The sequence below is a fragment of the Hemibagrus wyckioides genome, linkage group LG03 (assembly GCF_019097595.1).
Source record: "Hemibagrus wyckioides isolate EC202008001 linkage group LG03, SWU_Hwy_1.0, whole genome shotgun sequence".
NCBI classification, from domain to species: Eukaryota; Metazoa; Chordata; class Actinopteri; order Siluriformes; family Bagridae; genus Hemibagrus; species Hemibagrus wyckioides.
Window position 1 is genome coordinate 20,825,411 of NC_080712.1, and position 17,474 is coordinate 20,842,884.

Genomic DNA, 17,474 nt, shown 5'->3' on the forward strand with positions numbered 1-17,474 from the left:
AGAGATCAGTCTCTGTGCTGACTGACAGGTTTAGTCCTTTTTTCTAAATGCAGTGCTTTTGTTAGCGTTTACCATTTTGGTAAAATACCATTAATTTATGCAAATCAGCAACCATTCTATGTATGTTGCAGCTTGTATTTCACCAAAATTTTGTTAACATCAGCAAACTAGCAAACTGAATAATGTGTTATAGTGCGTAAAAAACAAAAGTAAAAGTAAAAAAAAGTGACTTCTGTCCGGAAAAAAACAAAACAAAACGTGAAGTTGACGTGCTCGTAATTTCCATGTGGGAAGTGGGATCATTCCGAAAGCACATCAGGGAAGTACAATACTCTAGATATTGTATTGGATATCTGATTTGTGCCAGGTTTTTAGGACAAGAGTGCTTGTTTTGAACTGAAAAGTATTGGTAGGTTTTTTGTTTGTTTTGTTAGTTTATGATATCTGTTATATCTGTAGTGAGGAGGCTGCAAATAACAGGGCAGAATGAGAAACGTGCTACAAGGCTCTCAAAGTACTCTGATGCCTTACTGGAGAATATGAAATGTCTCTTTATTGTATTTATGCACCGATCAGAAGAGTAACAGTGCTTACATGAATGCATCTATTTTTTTTTTTCTGTGCTGCAACTTTATCATGATCTGGATCATTTTTTGGATCTTTAGTTTCAAACTAATATTCTAAAATATATTCTTTTCTGTGTTCCAGGTAGATAATGCAAAGGTGTTGCACTACGTTGGGGCCGGTGTGGCCTTTCCCACTAGCGTACTGTTTGTGAGTGTACAGTCTGCACTCACTTATAAACTGGCCAAGACTCAGGGTGAGTACAATATGGGCCATCTGCGTCTCATCATGACCCTGCTGGCCTTTGTAGCCCTGGTGCTCAGTATCCTTTTCAGTGATGGATATGTCTGTATAATTATATGACTAATGTAATACACTATATTGCCAAAGGGTTGTGTGACTATCATACTCGTGTGTCTGTTTAACACTAATTAAAAAGTTCTGTAATAGCCTCCATTCTTCTGGGAAGAAAATTCATTTAATTTCACATCAGAATGGGGGAAATGTCAGATCTCTGTGATTTTAACAGTGGCACGATTGATGTTACCAGATGGACTGGTCTGAGTATTTCAGAAACTGTTAATCTCTTAGGATTTTCACATTCAACAGTCTTTACAGATTACACAGAATGGTGCGTAAAACAACAACGAAAAAATTGTGTGAGCAACAGTTCTGTGGGTGGAAACACCTTGATAAGAAATGTCAGAGGAAAATGGCCTGATTGGTTTTAGCTTCCAGAAAGGATATAAAACCTTAAATAATCACTCTTTACAACCGCGGTGAGCGGAAAAGCATGTCAACATGCACAAAGATTTGAACTCCGAGATGGATGGGCTACAACAGCAGAGTAGCTTTCACTCCAAGAACAAGCATCTGAGGCTACAGCGAACATTGAAACTGGACAATTGACGACTGGAAGAAGACCATGTGAACTGTCACTCATTCAATGTCTTTTGATTTTCACACTATTCTGTGTAAACTCTAGAGACTGATGTGTGAAAATCCCAGATCACTTGATCTGAAAATACTCCTGGTACCAACATACGTGCCATAATCAGAGTCACAGAGATCACAATTCTTCTTCATTCTGATATTTGATGTGAAAATGAACTGAGTTACAAAGTTTTTGACTTGTATCTGTATGATTTTTGCATTTCACTGCTGCTACATGATTGATTAGGTTACTGCATAAATGAACAGGTGTATAGGTTTTCCTAATAACTATAACTATAGAGATTATAATATTGATACATTATTTAAGGGGTGTGGGATTGCTTGTCGTTGTGAGAATTCCTTAACTCAGTTGTTCTCAAGGTGGAGTTTTTTTCGTCCAGGAGAGTTTTGTCCTGCAGCATGCCTCAGCCATCTTTGAGTGGGTCTTCTGTGTCATCATCATGCTGTTTTATGGCACGTTTGCCTTTGAGTTTGCCAGTATCTCCAGCAACACCATGATGGTCCTGGCCAGAGGAGGAGCTCTAAGTAGCAACAGCCAAGATCACAAAATGGAGTCCCTCAGTGGAACTAGTCAGCACCAGCCGGAGAACATGTCCATGCTTTAACCTCATAGAGGGAGAGTTGGCACAGGCCTGCCCATGCTACTCTCTCTCTTTCCCTGTTTCTTATACACATACCTGTACAGTAGGGTGCAGAGGAGAACACTAGTATAGGAGAGGACATCAGGCCTACTTCTATTCTTGATCTGAGCTAATTTTTGCCAAAGGACTTTGCACACATTTTTGCACATTCTTGAGACCAAATAATTGTCCATCTTCAGTGTCACTCTCGTTATAGCCCATCAACATGAGGCTGTAATGCTTAAAGAAGCAGTGTTATATGGACTGATGTGGTATGTGTTGTTGGCTTTGTGAATGTTGATGGCATCGGAGTTAAGAGGATGCGGTCTGTTAAAATGTAACAGCGAAAAGCAGTTAACAACCCAGACCTGCACACTTGGCTGGGCACCATTCTGTCCATTCTGTGCCAATTCCAGTTGTTTCATGCCAAAACCAGAAATGATTAACAAAAGTTTATTTTTGCATTTTATATTCAACAACATTGCCTATATCTATGGCTTTTAGTTATGTTTGATATTCTCACACAGAGGTGCTTTCTGCTCATTGCATATTCTGTTCAGGGCGACTATCGTTACCATTGTGCCTTACAAAACGGGGCCAAGCAAAGCTGTCTAATGGACACCATTAATAATCTCTAATTCTGTTTTGTTGATTATACTGTCAGGGACACAGTCCAATGTTTCGAAAATGTACTTTGTTATGTTCTATAAATGTTGTCAAAAGAAACAGCAAACATGACACTTCACACTAATACAGAGCATTCCTAGATTTGCTGTATATTTGACTTGTTGGTTTGTAAATCTGATTATATTCTTGCTCATCTCTGTGCCTGAGGCCAGTATATTGAATATATTGAGTGTGGACTGTGATGTGTGATTGGTATTTGATTTAAATGAAGGTCTGCTTACATTTCCTGTCAGTTCCAGTTAAAGGTTCCAGTTAAAGAGGAACAGTACAGATCCCACTTACGCGATACACCAGATCTCATATGCTTCTTCAGTCGGCCGTAATTTTCTTTGATTTCCACACCTTGTATTTGTTGATTGTGGTTTCACTTGTCAGGTTAATCTGAATCTTGTGGCTAGGATCATAAATACACACAGGTGTCACAAAAATGTGATCTGTTTTGACAGTATGTCTTGCAGCAGGTCTGCAGGTCTGTTACACAAAAAGCCATTTTTCTGATAGATGTACTCGCTTACTCTTTATGTTGAATGCTGATTTAAGTGCCCTTAAACAGAAATACCCTGTCTCTACATTTGTAGATTGTATATAATTTACATCATATGTCTTTATCAACATAAGGCAAGTCTAAAGTCTGTTGTGTTTGTTTTAGCGTTAAAACCTCAGGAAAATCTGTTACACCAGCTTGGAGTCATTGCTGTTAATAAAGTACATTTGATCAAGTATTAACTGTTGAGTGAACGTTTTACAGTAAAACTGGCATACGCTTGAAGTACGTATTACACCTGGTTTGCAAAAATATTTACTCTTTCATGATCTGTTTCATGTAACTGTATCCCTGTTCACGGCGTTAAATGTGCAGAACCTCCGAAGACATGTTTGAGGACATGGCTGTCCGTCATTCAACTTGATCCAGTTTCTGACCTATTGCTTCAACCCAGACACAGAACTTTTTTTGCTGAGCAAAGAGTGATCATACATACAAACACCACTAGCACAGACAACAAGTACAAATATACAACCTCAGTGCATGTGTGATACACATTGCAGAAAACATATTGGGTAAGATAACTGATATGCTGGCTATTAAAGGGCACCATCCTGTGCCTTAAACCAAAGACTGAAAGTTTTGTGTGTTTTTTATATTTATATACATATATATATATATATATATATATATATATATATATATATATATATATATATAAATCGTAGATATGATTTATTGTATTGTATATTTGCCTTAAACCGAGCAAAAATAAAGCAAATATTAAGAAAGCTACCCGACCAAGGTTTCTGTTTTGATGATGGAAATTCAAGTTTCTGCATGATGTCAAGGCCACTATTTTAATGTAAGCACATTTGTGATGTTGACCATGTTATTATTATTTGATCTTTATCACTTTCATTGAAGCAGGTGTTCGGACGACACACCGATGGATTTGATCAATCATGGATCCTCCGACTCAAGTGAGTGCACACAATCAGTAAAGCGAAGGAAGGACATACTAATACGGGAAAAATCATGTAAATATTTCACGTAAAGATTCTAATATAAGTCTATCATTTTAATTAATTAGAAAAGTAGAAATAGTTCGAAATGAATTAGAAAAGAATGCAAAATAGATGTACTCTCACCAGTGTGCTCAGACTTTTGGACTCTAGTGTATATTTGGGGCATTAGTGCCTAGATTTAAGCATTAGTGCCTAGATTTTCTTCATTAGCAAGTTGTCAGAGACATTTTTGTATGGTCTAGCTATGAAGCAATAACGTGTGCATAACAGAGGTTCTGATTAAATAGCTGTTTCAGTTTATTAATAATAATTATTCACAATTATTTACACAGATAAAATCACATATGACAAAGACAGGTCACATTTCAGCAGAACTTGTCTGATAAAAACAGCAGGACAAAATACCAAACTGCAATTACATTTATATTGCAACTGCATTATAGTAAAAACACCCAGAATAGTTTTTTTCTTTTTTGAAAAAAGTATATTTGCACCCCTTGTGACCTTTATTTGTTATAGTGAGAAATATTATTTGATTGGTCATTTGTGTATTGCAGCACCTAGTAATGCGTAAGACAATAATGATTGTGAGACAATAAACTGCAGTTTTCACTGAAAAGCAGCAGGACCTTTTTGTGGTGATGATAACGACTAAGACAAGTGCACTTCAGCTAAAATGACAGAGCTAATTTGTGTGTTTGAGACCGGTTGTAACAGGTTTTGAAGAACATGTCTAAAATATGAAGATTCTAAAAAGTAACCTTGACTGTATATCTAATCTAGCATTCAGTGGAAGCTGCTGCGGTACTTAAGACTTAAGAGACAATAAGTGACTGCGCTTATAGCTGATATATTGCACACATTTATGACTGACTGAATTAGAGTTCAGCTGGCACTGCAATTATTCCCTGAGCAACACAATTTTCCAAGTGGTGAGTTTGTTTCAAAGGCAGCTATTGTTATGGAATTTCTTGCCAGTGGTCTTTACAACAGTGTTAAGTTTGCATGACAAAATAACAGGGTTTAGCAAAAATGCTGCAGTGTGTACAGATATGGAAAATCCACAAAATACACTATAGGTCAAAAAACGTTTGTGGACACCTGACCATCATAGTATATGTTCCTTCTCCTAAAGTGCTGGCCAAATGTTTGTGATACCTCTGTATGCTGTAGCATTAAAATTTCCATTCATTGGAATTAAGGGTCCCCAAACCTGATCCAGCATGTGCACTAAGTGAATCCTTGTAGAATCCATAGTGTCCCAGGTTGCAGTGGAACAACTCAAGTGGCCTGCTCAGAGCCCTGACCTCAACCCCACTGACCACTTTTGTGATGATTTGGAACGCTGACTGCGCCCTAGGCCTCCTCACCTGACATCAGTGCCTGACCTCACTAATGCTCTTGTGGCTGAATGGGCACATTCCCACAACCACAATCCAAAATCTAGTGCAGAGGTCTTCGGGCTTACCCACAAAGGGCTGGTGTGGTTGTAGGCTTTTTATTCTAACCAATTAGAAGCCAGATTACATTTCTGGCATTTGGCACCTTTATCCAGAGCGACTTACAATTCATCTCATTTTATACAACTGAGCAATTCAGGGTTAAGGGCCTTGCTCAGGGGTCTAGCAGGGGCAGCTTGGTGGATCTGAGTTTCAAGCTTACAACACCTTACCCACTAAGCTACCACACCCCCCAATTCCACATGTTTAATCAGTTTAACTTGGTCTTCAATCAACTGTGTTCAAGTGTGCTTTCCATACAGCTAGTGTGAAAGCCTGCAGCCACACCTGCCTTTTGCTGATAAGATTGAAGACCCTTGATCTAGTGGAAAGCTTTCCCAGAAAAGTGGAGATTATTACAACAGCAAAGGGGGAGACTAAATCTGGAATAGGATGGGATTTGGGTATGATACTTAGGTGTCCAAATAATTTTAGCCATATAGTCTATTTTGCATTGTCGACTCCTTCTAAAAAAAGACTCCTACACTACAGCAGAAAAATTTCATTCACTTTTTCAGATGTATATAGTGGCATTCAGATGTTGAGATGAGTAAAGACAGAGAAAGGGACGGGAGAGGGCAGGATTGCTCTCAGTTATTCTGTTAGAGGTCTTTATGGTTGTTTCATGGATGCATGTCTTGAGCCTTGCTCATCTTAAAATACAAGGGTCTTGGGAACCTCCCAAGGAAATTCAGGCCGGCCAAAGTGACCATAGCAGGCAGTCTTCTGGTAAATTGGCTTTTTCAGCTTCAGGTCCCTGTCAACAGAAGAAATTTATTAATGCTTATAGACTAACATTCTCGAAAGAGACTCCAAACTGTCGTCTTTTGGGTTTATGAGTTCACAGACAGTGACACCTAGCTAGCATTGCTCTAACAATGTTGGGATGTCTGCTAGGATAGAGAGTAATGACATCCTTCTGACACAGATAACAGAGCCAAATATGCCCTCTATTGGAATGTAGGTCATGGATGACTGGGATTCAAACTCACAAGGGTGACTCTTCACTTCATTGTGATGTTTAGTTTTTTAAACCATGAATGAATTATAGCCTCTTATGTTGTTTATCTTTTATGACAAACTGTGGAAAGAAAAAAACTTCATTTGATCAAATGTAAAAAATTGTTTTATCTGATTATATAATACATTATATTATCTATTAGTGAAGTTATATTCTTGTAAAATTGTATAATAGGATTATAAATATATATCTGTGACATTAGCATGTGTAAGGAGTGTTGATTTTTCCAGATTTTTTCTATATTTGTATTATTATGGGATGTTATGTGAATGTAGCATGTTTTTGAGTGTCTTCTAAATCGTGTTGTAAACTCCTACTCTTTCATTTGTCCTTTCTGCTGCTTAGGTTTAACATACATATTTCATCCTAAAAGCACCATATAGCCGACAACAGCTTACCTAACAATAACGCCAGGCCGAAGGTCAAAGTTTTCGTTGACAATGTGAAGCAGTTCTTTCTCTGTTTTCTCAGATGAACCATAGGTAAAGAGTGAGACAGACAGTGGTTGGGTTACTCCAATAGCATAAGACACCTGGAAAAAAAAGAACAATCATTGTTTTCTAGCAATGAATTCTTTCTAAATTTAGTATTTATTTTCATCCTTAACACAAGTTTTGTGCACTCTGCCCTCTACTACTGATGTGTGAAGTATTTGTGTTTCAGGGAGAACCTTTGCACAGATAATGTGTTACCTCACCTGTACCAGAACTCTCTTGCAAAGTTTAGCTTTGACCAGAGACTTGGCCACCCAGCGGGCAGCATAAGCTGCAGATCGGTCCACCTTAGTGTAGTCTTTTCCAGAGAAGGCTCCACCACCATGGGCCCCCCATCCACCATACGTATCAACAATGATCTTCCTTCCAGTGAGTCCAGCATCTCCCTGAGATTCAAACAAATTGGCATTAATGCATTAAATCCTGTGCGAATGTAAGCATAAAGAAAAAATCCTAAAGCATAAAGCATAAAGAACTCACCTGAGGTCCTCCAATGACAAAGCGGCCACTAGGCTGTAGATGGTATATGGTCTTGTCATCAAGATACTTTGCAGGCACTACAGCCTTGATGACCTTCTCCTTCAAAATCCTTTTTTGCTCCTCCAGTGAGATATAATCATCATGCTGGACTGAAATGACCACAGTGTGCACACGCAAAGGAATCATGGCTCCGTTCTCCTGCTTATAATGTACAGTCACCTGGGGGTATGGAGAAGCATGTTTTAGGAATATTGATTCATAAAGAGAGTGCTTCCAGTGTATTATGGATTATTGCAAAATATTCTTAAAGTTCTTCAACTTAAAATGGCTGTAAGCAATATATATCCTTGCGCGGCTGTGCTCTAAGTAAGAATCTACAGTGGCAGTAAAATAGCCACTTGGAGGGAATGCACTTGTGGCTAAAAACTGTGAGCAAAAAGGTTTTGTCTTGCATAGAGGAGTCCGGCTTGGGTTGCTGATTATCTCTTAAGCAGGGGTTTCCATTCTTATCCACAAAGGGCTGGTATTTGTACAGGTTTTCATTCCATTCAGGCCGTAGACACACCTGCTTCGACCTGTTTAATCAGTTGAGCTTGGCTTTCAGTAGTCTCAGGTGTGGCTTCTGCTTGGTTGGAATGAAATCCTGCAAGTCTGCTACAAAGGCAACACCAAAAATGTTGAATGAACCGCAAAATCAAAACTATCAACAGTGAGGGATCATTTTCATCACAGTTCTAAACAAGTCTTGCTCTTTAGGAAAGACAAGTATTGGTAAACAGATGACCACAGCAGCTGTTAGGATGTTGTCCACATAGTCACAACTGCAGAAAAATCTCCCAAAAGGCTTGATTCAAACCTGTGTTTTGGAATCAGGACGGAGCCAAGGAATAGTGCCGTCACGACGCAGCTCAGCCATCTTGGCATTAAGTTTGTGGGCAAGGACAATGGTTAGGGGCATGGACTCCTCTGTCTCATCGGTGGCATAACCAAACATCAAGCCCTGCCAAAGCAGAATTTAGAGGATGATCATCCAATGTAGTTATAATCAATTCACACTGTTATTCTCTTTCTAGTTTTTACCTGGTCACCAGCTCCGATGTCCTCTTCGTGCCGATCGATGTGTACACCCTGTGCAATATCAGGAGACTGCTGCTCAATAGCCACCAGTACATTGCAGGTCTTGTAGTCAAAACCTAAGATCAGATAGAAATGACACACATAAACATTTTAAATACACTTTTCCAAATGCCTGAAACGCCACTTGTCTGGTAATTCTTACCTTTCTCAGAGTCATCATAGCCTATGTATTTGATGGTGTCCCTCACAACTTTCTGGTAGTCCACACTGGCATTAGATGTGATCTCACCACACAGAAGCACCATGCCAGTCTTACAGACGGTCTCTAATATGGAAGATAAACAACATCAATCAAAATATATCATGATAAACAACAACATAGAGCAAAATCTGAATGAAGACCATTATTAGAGGATTCAGTTACAGAGATCATTAGTGACTAGAGCTGAAAGAGAGAGTAGTAATGTGTATACGGCAGTAGATGAGAGTTTATTACTTAGGTACTCACCACAGGCTACTTTGGCATCAGGGTCCTGCTTCAAATGTGCATCAAGGACAGCATCACTGATCTGGTCACAAATCTTGTCTGCAGAAAGCAGGAACACAATAAATAAAACCTATTTTTAAACTGCAGTCAGTATTCACTTTGAATCAATAAAACATAAAATTGTATTTAACAAAGGAACTAAAGGGCAGGTATATGTAGGAGAAAAGAAGTTTTAATGAAGTTTTTTGCAGACGTTTGCAGCTATTATTAAGACCCTGTAATCAGACTAAAACTAAACATACTACTAATGAAAGTATTTTTATTTATTATAAAACAGAGAAGGGTGATATTCCCCTTTTTATGTGTATTTTATACGCCTTTGTTCTAGACAGTTAAAGATTTCCTGGGTTTTTCAAACTAATACAGGAGAATGCATTCATGCTTTTACTGCTTTCAGCTGCACTTCATCCCATTCTGCACTGTGGCAACAGCTTATGTGTATTACATCAGAAACTACAGTCTCTGAAGCTTCCTGAGGCCTGAACATCAATACAAACCAATGGAGTCATGACTATGCGGCGTGTTTAAGTTTGAACCAGAAAGATTATGCATACATTCTGCCCCCCCAACATCAATAGCCCACGTCACTTTATTGAATTTCAAAGGTTGTCTAAGCCAGGAGCTTCATAAGAGATTTGCATCACTTACTCTTTTATACACCTGACTTAGCATTTGACATTAGTCTGCTGGTTTTGCGATATGAGCCAAGAATAGTCCCTTCTACTGATAATAAATCGTAGGTCTGGCTATTTCCCACACAAGACTACAGAAATATGTTTTCTTAGTAAAAAATTAACATTGTCAGTGCCAAGGTCATTTCTTAGAAGCATGTTATCAAATTCACAGATACCTGATGTACATGTTTTATTCTTATTCTTATTGATTCTATGTTTTCTATGCAGACAGACACAAAGCATTTCACTACATGTCGTACTGTGTATGGTCAATATTTCAAGTGAATTTTACAAATTTGAAGATTCAGTGTATTGTGGGTACAAAGTGAAATATTTTAGTAGTTTAGTAGTACTGGAAGATACTCCTCTCAAAGGACAATAAAAGCGCTGGCTGGTAAAAGCAGGGTGTTTGTAAGCAATGCCGTAGTACTCACTGAATGAAATACCAAGTCATGATCGAGTGAGCCGACTTTCGACACTAACCACGTGCTCGACCCTTTCCCACAAATTTTATTTTAAGCACAGTGTCATACATGGTCAGTGTTCAAAGTTACAAGTGTACATTACAGCACCATATACAATCTAATCTGTATTTTATTTGCATTTTCTTCTCTCATGTGAGGTAGATTAGCCAACACTGCCCAATCCTCTCAATGAGCACTTGCTGAAGCATGTATCATGCTGTGTCAGCAAGTAGCTGTTGGAGTGTTTGCACGTGTTGGGCTACACAGCTTAGGAAATCACCAAATTTACAGCTGGATATTACAGAACAGTGTAGAAAAAAAACATTATCACTGCACAAGTAGATAAGGAATAAAGAGTATAGATGTTTTTTGAAATTAAAGCCTCACCTGGATGGCCTTCTCCCACTGACTCTGACGTGAACATGAAAGAACTATCATCTGTGTAGTCATTCCTTGTATCCATGTTTGTAGTTTAACTCTGAAAATTTCAGAAATGCAAAATCTAAAAGAGTCTTTTAAAGGTTTTTTCCACAAGTGCAGCTGTAATGTATTCTTTATATCCTCCAGTTTTTAGGATCTCAGATCCTACAGTCAGATCACTAAATATCAACAGGTCTCTAAGCAAGCATGCTCCTATTTATGGCCAGGAGAACACACACACACATATACACACACACACACACACACACACACATATGCCTTATGTGAATCAGTGAGGTTGAATGTTCCAGGGGGAGTTGTTGGAGGGAGGGGATTCAGAGTTTAATGGCACTCTGTTAACCCTTTGTTGTCTAGAATGTAGAAAGAAGGGTAGTTGGATATTGGTATATGGTTGGACTCCTAACCCTGTAATCACATTCCTATGAGTATCTCAAATTAGCACTGCTTTGTTATAAAAGGAGTTGATTAGAATGAAAAATATAATAATAATAATAATAATAATAATAATAATAATAATAATAATAATAATAATAATAATAATAATAATAATAATAATTTTTATTATTATTTATTATAATAAAGCCTCTACAAAGCAAATATTACCATATTTTATTAAAGGAGAGGTTATACATGTTTGATGTTTGCACACACATGGTATCTGATAACTTGCACAGTAACATTTACCTTTAATATGAGATTTTGAAACTCTTGACAGAATGCAGGCGTGACCTGTGCTCTAAACAAAAGGGTTTTTTTTAAAGCTCTTAACAGGGCATTTGTGATTTCTAGTCATTAACTATTAACTATGTATGTGTAACTATTAACAATGCCATGTAATATTTATAATTAACGGCCAGTGTTAGTAAAATATGCTAAAACGTAGTATATAACTAGCACATAAAATTGCTGCTGTTCAGTATGACCTCCATACCTGGTCAAGTCGCCTGCCATTTATGTGGAATTTCATCCAGGTCACACTGTCTCCATGAGCAGCTATGACCCCACTGATTTGAATCAAACACAATGAACATGTTTATAATAGAAGTAAGGCCAGTCTTGATTTTTTCAATTATATAACCACCAATATGGGTATAATTATAACAATGCCATACTTTAAATTGAAAATGAGAATTTAGAACTTAGTTATATGATATGACCTTCCAAGACCAGTACCATTTTACTCATGATTCCAATTTGAGGTGTGACGTTCAACCTTTTAACCACCACAGCACCACAGTTGCATCTGAAGACCATGTATATAATATATACATTTGTGGGTAAATGAGACTGAACTACGTAGGGGTAAATTTAACATTTATTAGGTTACAGCAGGGTTGTGCCTGGGTGCTATATGTCAAATGGTGTTAAAACCTTCTAGTACACTCCTTGATCCTTTAGCAAGATTTATTTTGGTGGTGAACAACTGGTTGAAATGTGCAGAGCATGAAAATCCTGTATGCTATTGGTCAGCCTGCTATGCTAACCCATGCTGCACAAAGTGACAATGGTCTGCAAATCTGCTGCTTTGAATAAGATATCATTATTTGATTTGGCTTTAGACTCATACAGCCAATTCAGAACATTTTGGAACAGTAAGGCCAATTTCTTGTGATAGTGACGACAATTGGGTTTCTGATCAAAGGATTTTAAGGACAGATCAGTATTTCAGTGACACTGCACAGCAGACCATGATCAGAACATGATTTGAACAAACACATTAGGAACAGGTAGTCTTAAACTGAATTAAAGTAAATGACCCTTAATATTTGGTTGTATATATCGTGCTTAAAATAACTTTATCAAGTCGGTGGCCCAATGACCACAATAACTATTTAATTTCTTTTTTTTCCAGGCTTGTACCACAACTTCTTTCAGTTGTTTGGTTTTCTTTCCCTTCAGTCTCCTGTTCAGGAGCTAAAATGCTGTTCATTTCGGTTAAGGTCTGCTGAGTGTCTTGGGCAGTTTAAAACCTTTCACTTTTTCCCTTGATGAAGTCCTTTGTTGTGTTGTCATTGTGTCTTCGGTCATTGTCTTTCTGCATGATGAAGCTCTTCCCAATCATATTGGATGCATTTCTCTGTAAATTGGCAGACTGAATGTTTCTGTAGACTTCCGAATTCATTCTGCTGCCACCATCATCAATAAAAATTAGTTAGTCTGTTCTAAAAGCAGTCACACAAGCCCAAGTCATGATAATACCTCCACCAGTCTTGACAAATGAGTTCATATTTTTTGGGTCATGAACAGATTGTTCCTTTCTCCACACTTTGGCCTTTCCATCACTTCAGTAGATGTTTAATCACGGTTCCAAAATGTTTCCGGCTCATCTCTGTACTTCTTTGTGAAATCCAATCCGGCCTCCTGATTCTAATTGCTGATGAGTGGTTTGCATTTTGTGGTATGACCTCTATATTTCTTCATCTTTTTTTTTTTGAATGGTGGATTGTGATACCTTCATCTCTGACCTGTGGAGGCTGTTGGTGATGTCACTGACTGTTGTTTTTTGGGTTTTTCTTCATAGCTTTCACAAGGTTTGCCATCAACTGCTGTTGTTTTCCTTGGCTGACCTGTTCAATGCCTGGTTAATACACCAGTGGTTCCTGTGTTTTTAGGACACTCTGAATTGTTGTATTTGCTGTGCTCAATACTTGTGCAATGGCTCTGATCAATTTTCCCTTTTTCACAGCTTTGAAATGGTTTGCTATTCATGTATGGTTTATCATTTTTAAAAACAAATGCAATCTTCACACGTGAAACCTAGGGCACTAACCAAAAGTAGCAATTCAGAGCTATTAACTGTTTAAACAGTCAATCTCTCAGCAAGAAAAAAGCTCTAATATCACTTAGAAATGTGTGAATTCAAACAAAAGGTGCCATGTGCTAAAGTGCTTATCACAGTTAGATGTAAATGTAAGGAAATAAAAAGTAAAATTCTGATCTATCATTACACATTCATATATACATACAGTATGTAGACCTCAAATACAAATGTTTTCTGTTTAGAGCAAAAACAAAAAGAGGGGTCCAGTATTTCAGCAGGAACTGTACATACAACTATCATCTCTAGCCTGAGTAAGATATACATTGTGGACAATAATATAGGAGCTGAACACAGGACACTAAAACAAGACGTTACAGACTGATCATTAACTGAACTGAATCATTTTTGCCAGAGCAGACAGAATCACTCTGAGTAGAAAGATAACCGTATCACTGCAATGACCTTGCCAATATTTCACTCGCTTAGGTGTCAGCATAGTGAACTAAAAAGGAGTACTCTATTTTGTAAGGTCCCTACATATAGGATCATAGTATTTTTAGTACATAAATAATTGCCATCAAAATATTTGACTTCCTGTTGCACAAACTATGGTCATGTTAAATAAGATTTGAACTGATTTAAACTTTAAACTATGACCTTAACTATGCTCAGCAAGCACGATGAGGCTGGAAGATGATACAAAGTACAACATTTCTTAGATAAGAATGGTATAAAGTCTCGGCGAACTGTGTGATATTTCTGAATATTGTTCATTGGACACAACAAATGATTTTGGTAGATTACAAATGTTATGAGTTATACAATTTTACTAGTTTCGGTACTGACCTAAAGTCACCAGTGTTCTCTGAGGTCATGGTGATGTCTGTTAGCAATCTCAGTGTACCACAAACTTGACTAAACAGCAGGGAAAATTTAACAAATGGACAGCTGTCCCCGTCGTTCTAAAGTTCAAGGCTGTATTGCGTCGTGTGTACATGTTTACTGACTGAAAGTCTCATTAATCTTGCCCAACAGGATGGAATTCCATCTACTACTGTTTATCACTAGGTTATAAAAGTGTTCTCGGTCCCTGGAAAGGGGACTTCTAGGAGCTAGTATCATGTGTATAATGAGCAGGTATACTGTGCTTTATATCATGTATAAATAGTTTTGTAGGTTGCTAGACTCATGCAAAACATAGCAGGGTCTTGGCTTCCTTTCCCCTGTGTGCATATGCTGCCAGTTCGCTATCCTGCCAAGCGTACAGAGGAGTGTGTTTTACCAGCCAATGCCCTATTGATGTTGTTACCATAAGTAGGTGGGGTCCATATCTTTACTGCTGATAGGTTCTCCAGCCAACACCACCCTATAACCAGGCTTCGGTAGAGAAATGTTAGGAAGTATACTCAGCCAGCAGAATGTTATCTGAACCAAACAGGCAGAGCTTTACATGCATCTTAATCCATGCATCTGCAGCATGACAGTGAGCCACATTAAAACAATCAAAATATGACCCTGTCTCTGTAACTGCTACTATATGACTCACCAAAACTCATAGGTCAAAACCCATCCATTTGGCAGATTTCTATACCGAGAATAGTCCAGACTGACACATGAAATGTTACAAATTGTGAAATTAAATCAAGTAATTCTTGGAATTTTCATTTTAATTGAGAAATAAACATTTAAAGTGTATTATCATGCATCTGTCATCCTTATTGCATAACACTTCTTGCTGATGATCCTCATCATTATACTCACAGTACCTAGCAACTACTCAACATAAAACATGCAAACATGTTAATATTTCCCTCCATATAAGAGCAGGGGAACAGAAGTTCAAGTTAGGTAAAGAAAAGGAAACTAGGGGAAAGTAGAAGGCTCCCTGTGATGCTTCAGTAGTCCAGTGGAATGCAGTAGCAGCTGCAGACTGGAGTGGGATGTCACTGCACTTCCTTCTCAGCACATTTCTCCTCACAGTAGTGAGCAGCAGCTACTGTTTCTCCCTCCTCACTACTCTATAAATAACAGTCATTCCCAATCATGACCCTCTCACATACTATATTTCAGATTCAGAACAATCTTTTTATATAATGCATTTGACCAAGCACAAGATGCTATATATCAGTGTAGCAAAAGGTTTTGTAGATGATGGATAATCTCAATCTTTAAAAATCTTTCTGTAAGGAGATATTGTATCCCTGCAAAGAGAAAGAACATCATGTCCGATGCCTCAAAGACTGTGGACTAGAATAAAGGCTCTGGAAGCATGTGTAAGCATTTTAAGACATTTTAAGAGAATCAGGCAGAATACACTTACATTTAAGGATTTGAGGATACTCAAAAGATTGGAACACAGGAATTTAATATTTCTAGTTTCCTAGTAAATATATACTCTTACAAAGTGTGATCTAATCAGTTACTTACTCAGTTTCAACACAGATATAGTTTCAAAAATTTTTGTAACCTAACCTAATGTAACCTCTGTCCTCTGATAGCTATAAACTCAATGAGGTCAAGGAGTTCCTAGTTAATGAACAGAGGTTATGTTAGATTAGGTTACAAAATTAGTGTTTCTTTTATTTTTTTAGTTGAATATTTCTTTATAACTTTATACACTAACTCTCCACTTTATTAGGACATCTGTCCATTAATGCAGTTATCCAATCAGTCAATCATGTGGCAGCAGCACAGTGCATAATATCATACAGGTCAAGAGCTTCAGGTTTTGCTCATATCAAATATCAGAAATGCTAGAAAATGTGATCTCTGTCACTTTACCTGGAATTTTCACACACAGCAGTCTCTAGAGTTTATAAAGAATAGTGTGGAAAACAAAAAACATTTAGTGAATGGCAGTTTTGTAGGTGGAAACTCTATTTATAAGGGAGGGAGGAAGGAAAATTGGCTGTCAGGAGGGACACATTAACTCATATAACCACTCCACAACCATGGTGAGCAGAATAGAATCTCAGCATACACAAAACAATAAACCTTGATGTGACTCTACAACAGCAAGCTACTTGCTTGTAACGCTTATTAGAGCTTATTTTATGTAACACACCCTGGATAATTGGATTCACTGTATTCTCTGTGTTATCTCAGTCTGTATAAAGTAAAAAACTGCTTAAACCAGCACACTATATATATATATATATGTATATATATATATATGTGTATATATATATATATATATATATATATATATATATATATATAGTGCAGACAGGAGGAAAATGGACTGCATAGTGCTACCTTAATTAAACTTCAGATTATTTAGATATCCTTCTTCCCTCCATGTGGCATTCAGGGACCTCAAGATTAGACATCTATTCACATAACATGTTACAATCCATATATATATATGGGTGGAATTCTGACCCAGGTGAAGGCCCTAGTATGAGTGTTGGTCAAACGAAAGGAAAAATGGTGAGCTCAAGGCAAGTTCTTTTGTCAGGTGAAAGTTCTTTTACTTTGGATCTGACTACAACGGCTTCATTATACTTGGTGTGTCAGGGGAAAAGCTATGCAACAGTACCATGGTCCCAAGCAAGCTTAAATGCCATCTCCAAGCGAAACACTCATCACTTCAAAACACGAATGCAATTTTGTACACCTGTATAAACACACTTAAAAACAGGTGGTGGTGTGCTGTGGGATTTTTTAATGTAAAAAATGT

General features: G+C 37.7%; 2 protein-coding genes across 5 annotated transcripts in view; one reads left to right on the top strand and one right to left on the bottom strand.

Annotated features, from left to right (window-relative positions):
* zgc:154058 (Transmembrane protein 150A-like) overlaps positions 1–4,966 on the top strand; it is a 23,352-nt gene extending 18,386 nt beyond the window's left edge. For both annotated transcript variants that reach the window (XM_058385498.1, XM_058385506.1), the window contains 2 exons: positions 709–886; positions 1,879–4,966. In XM_058385498.1, the coding sequence (XP_058241481.1) occupies positions 709–886; positions 1,879–2,123 (423 nt within the window). In that variant the 3' untranslated portion in view covers positions 2,124–4,966. The remainder of the gene's footprint in view (positions 1–708; positions 887–1,878) is intronic.
* Positions 4,611–11,260, bottom strand: mat1a (methionine adenosyltransferase 1A). Of its 3 annotated transcripts, XM_058385481.1 has the most exons (9): positions 10,981–11,258; positions 9,417–9,494; positions 9,111–9,233; positions 8,912–9,024; positions 8,688–8,831; positions 7,832–8,050; positions 7,555–7,737; positions 7,256–7,389; positions 4,611–6,593 (listed from the first exon to the last, which is right to left on the bottom strand). In XM_058385481.1, the coding sequence occupies exons 1-9, from the start codon at positions 11,054–11,056 to the stop codon at positions 6,491–6,493; spliced, it is 1,173 nt and encodes a 390-aa protein (XP_058241464.1). In that variant the 5' UTR covers positions 11,057–11,258; the 3' UTR covers positions 4,611–6,490. The 3 variants fall into 3 exon arrangements, with proteins under 3 accessions (XP_058241464.1, XP_058241466.1, XP_058241465.1); XM_058385483.1 differs by lacking the exon at positions 8,688–8,831 and having other exon boundaries at positions 10,981–11,260; XM_058385482.1 differs by lacking the exon at positions 4,611–6,593 and having other exon boundaries at positions 7,252–7,389; positions 10,981–11,259.
* Positions 11,261–17,474: the final 6,214 nt, after the last annotated feature.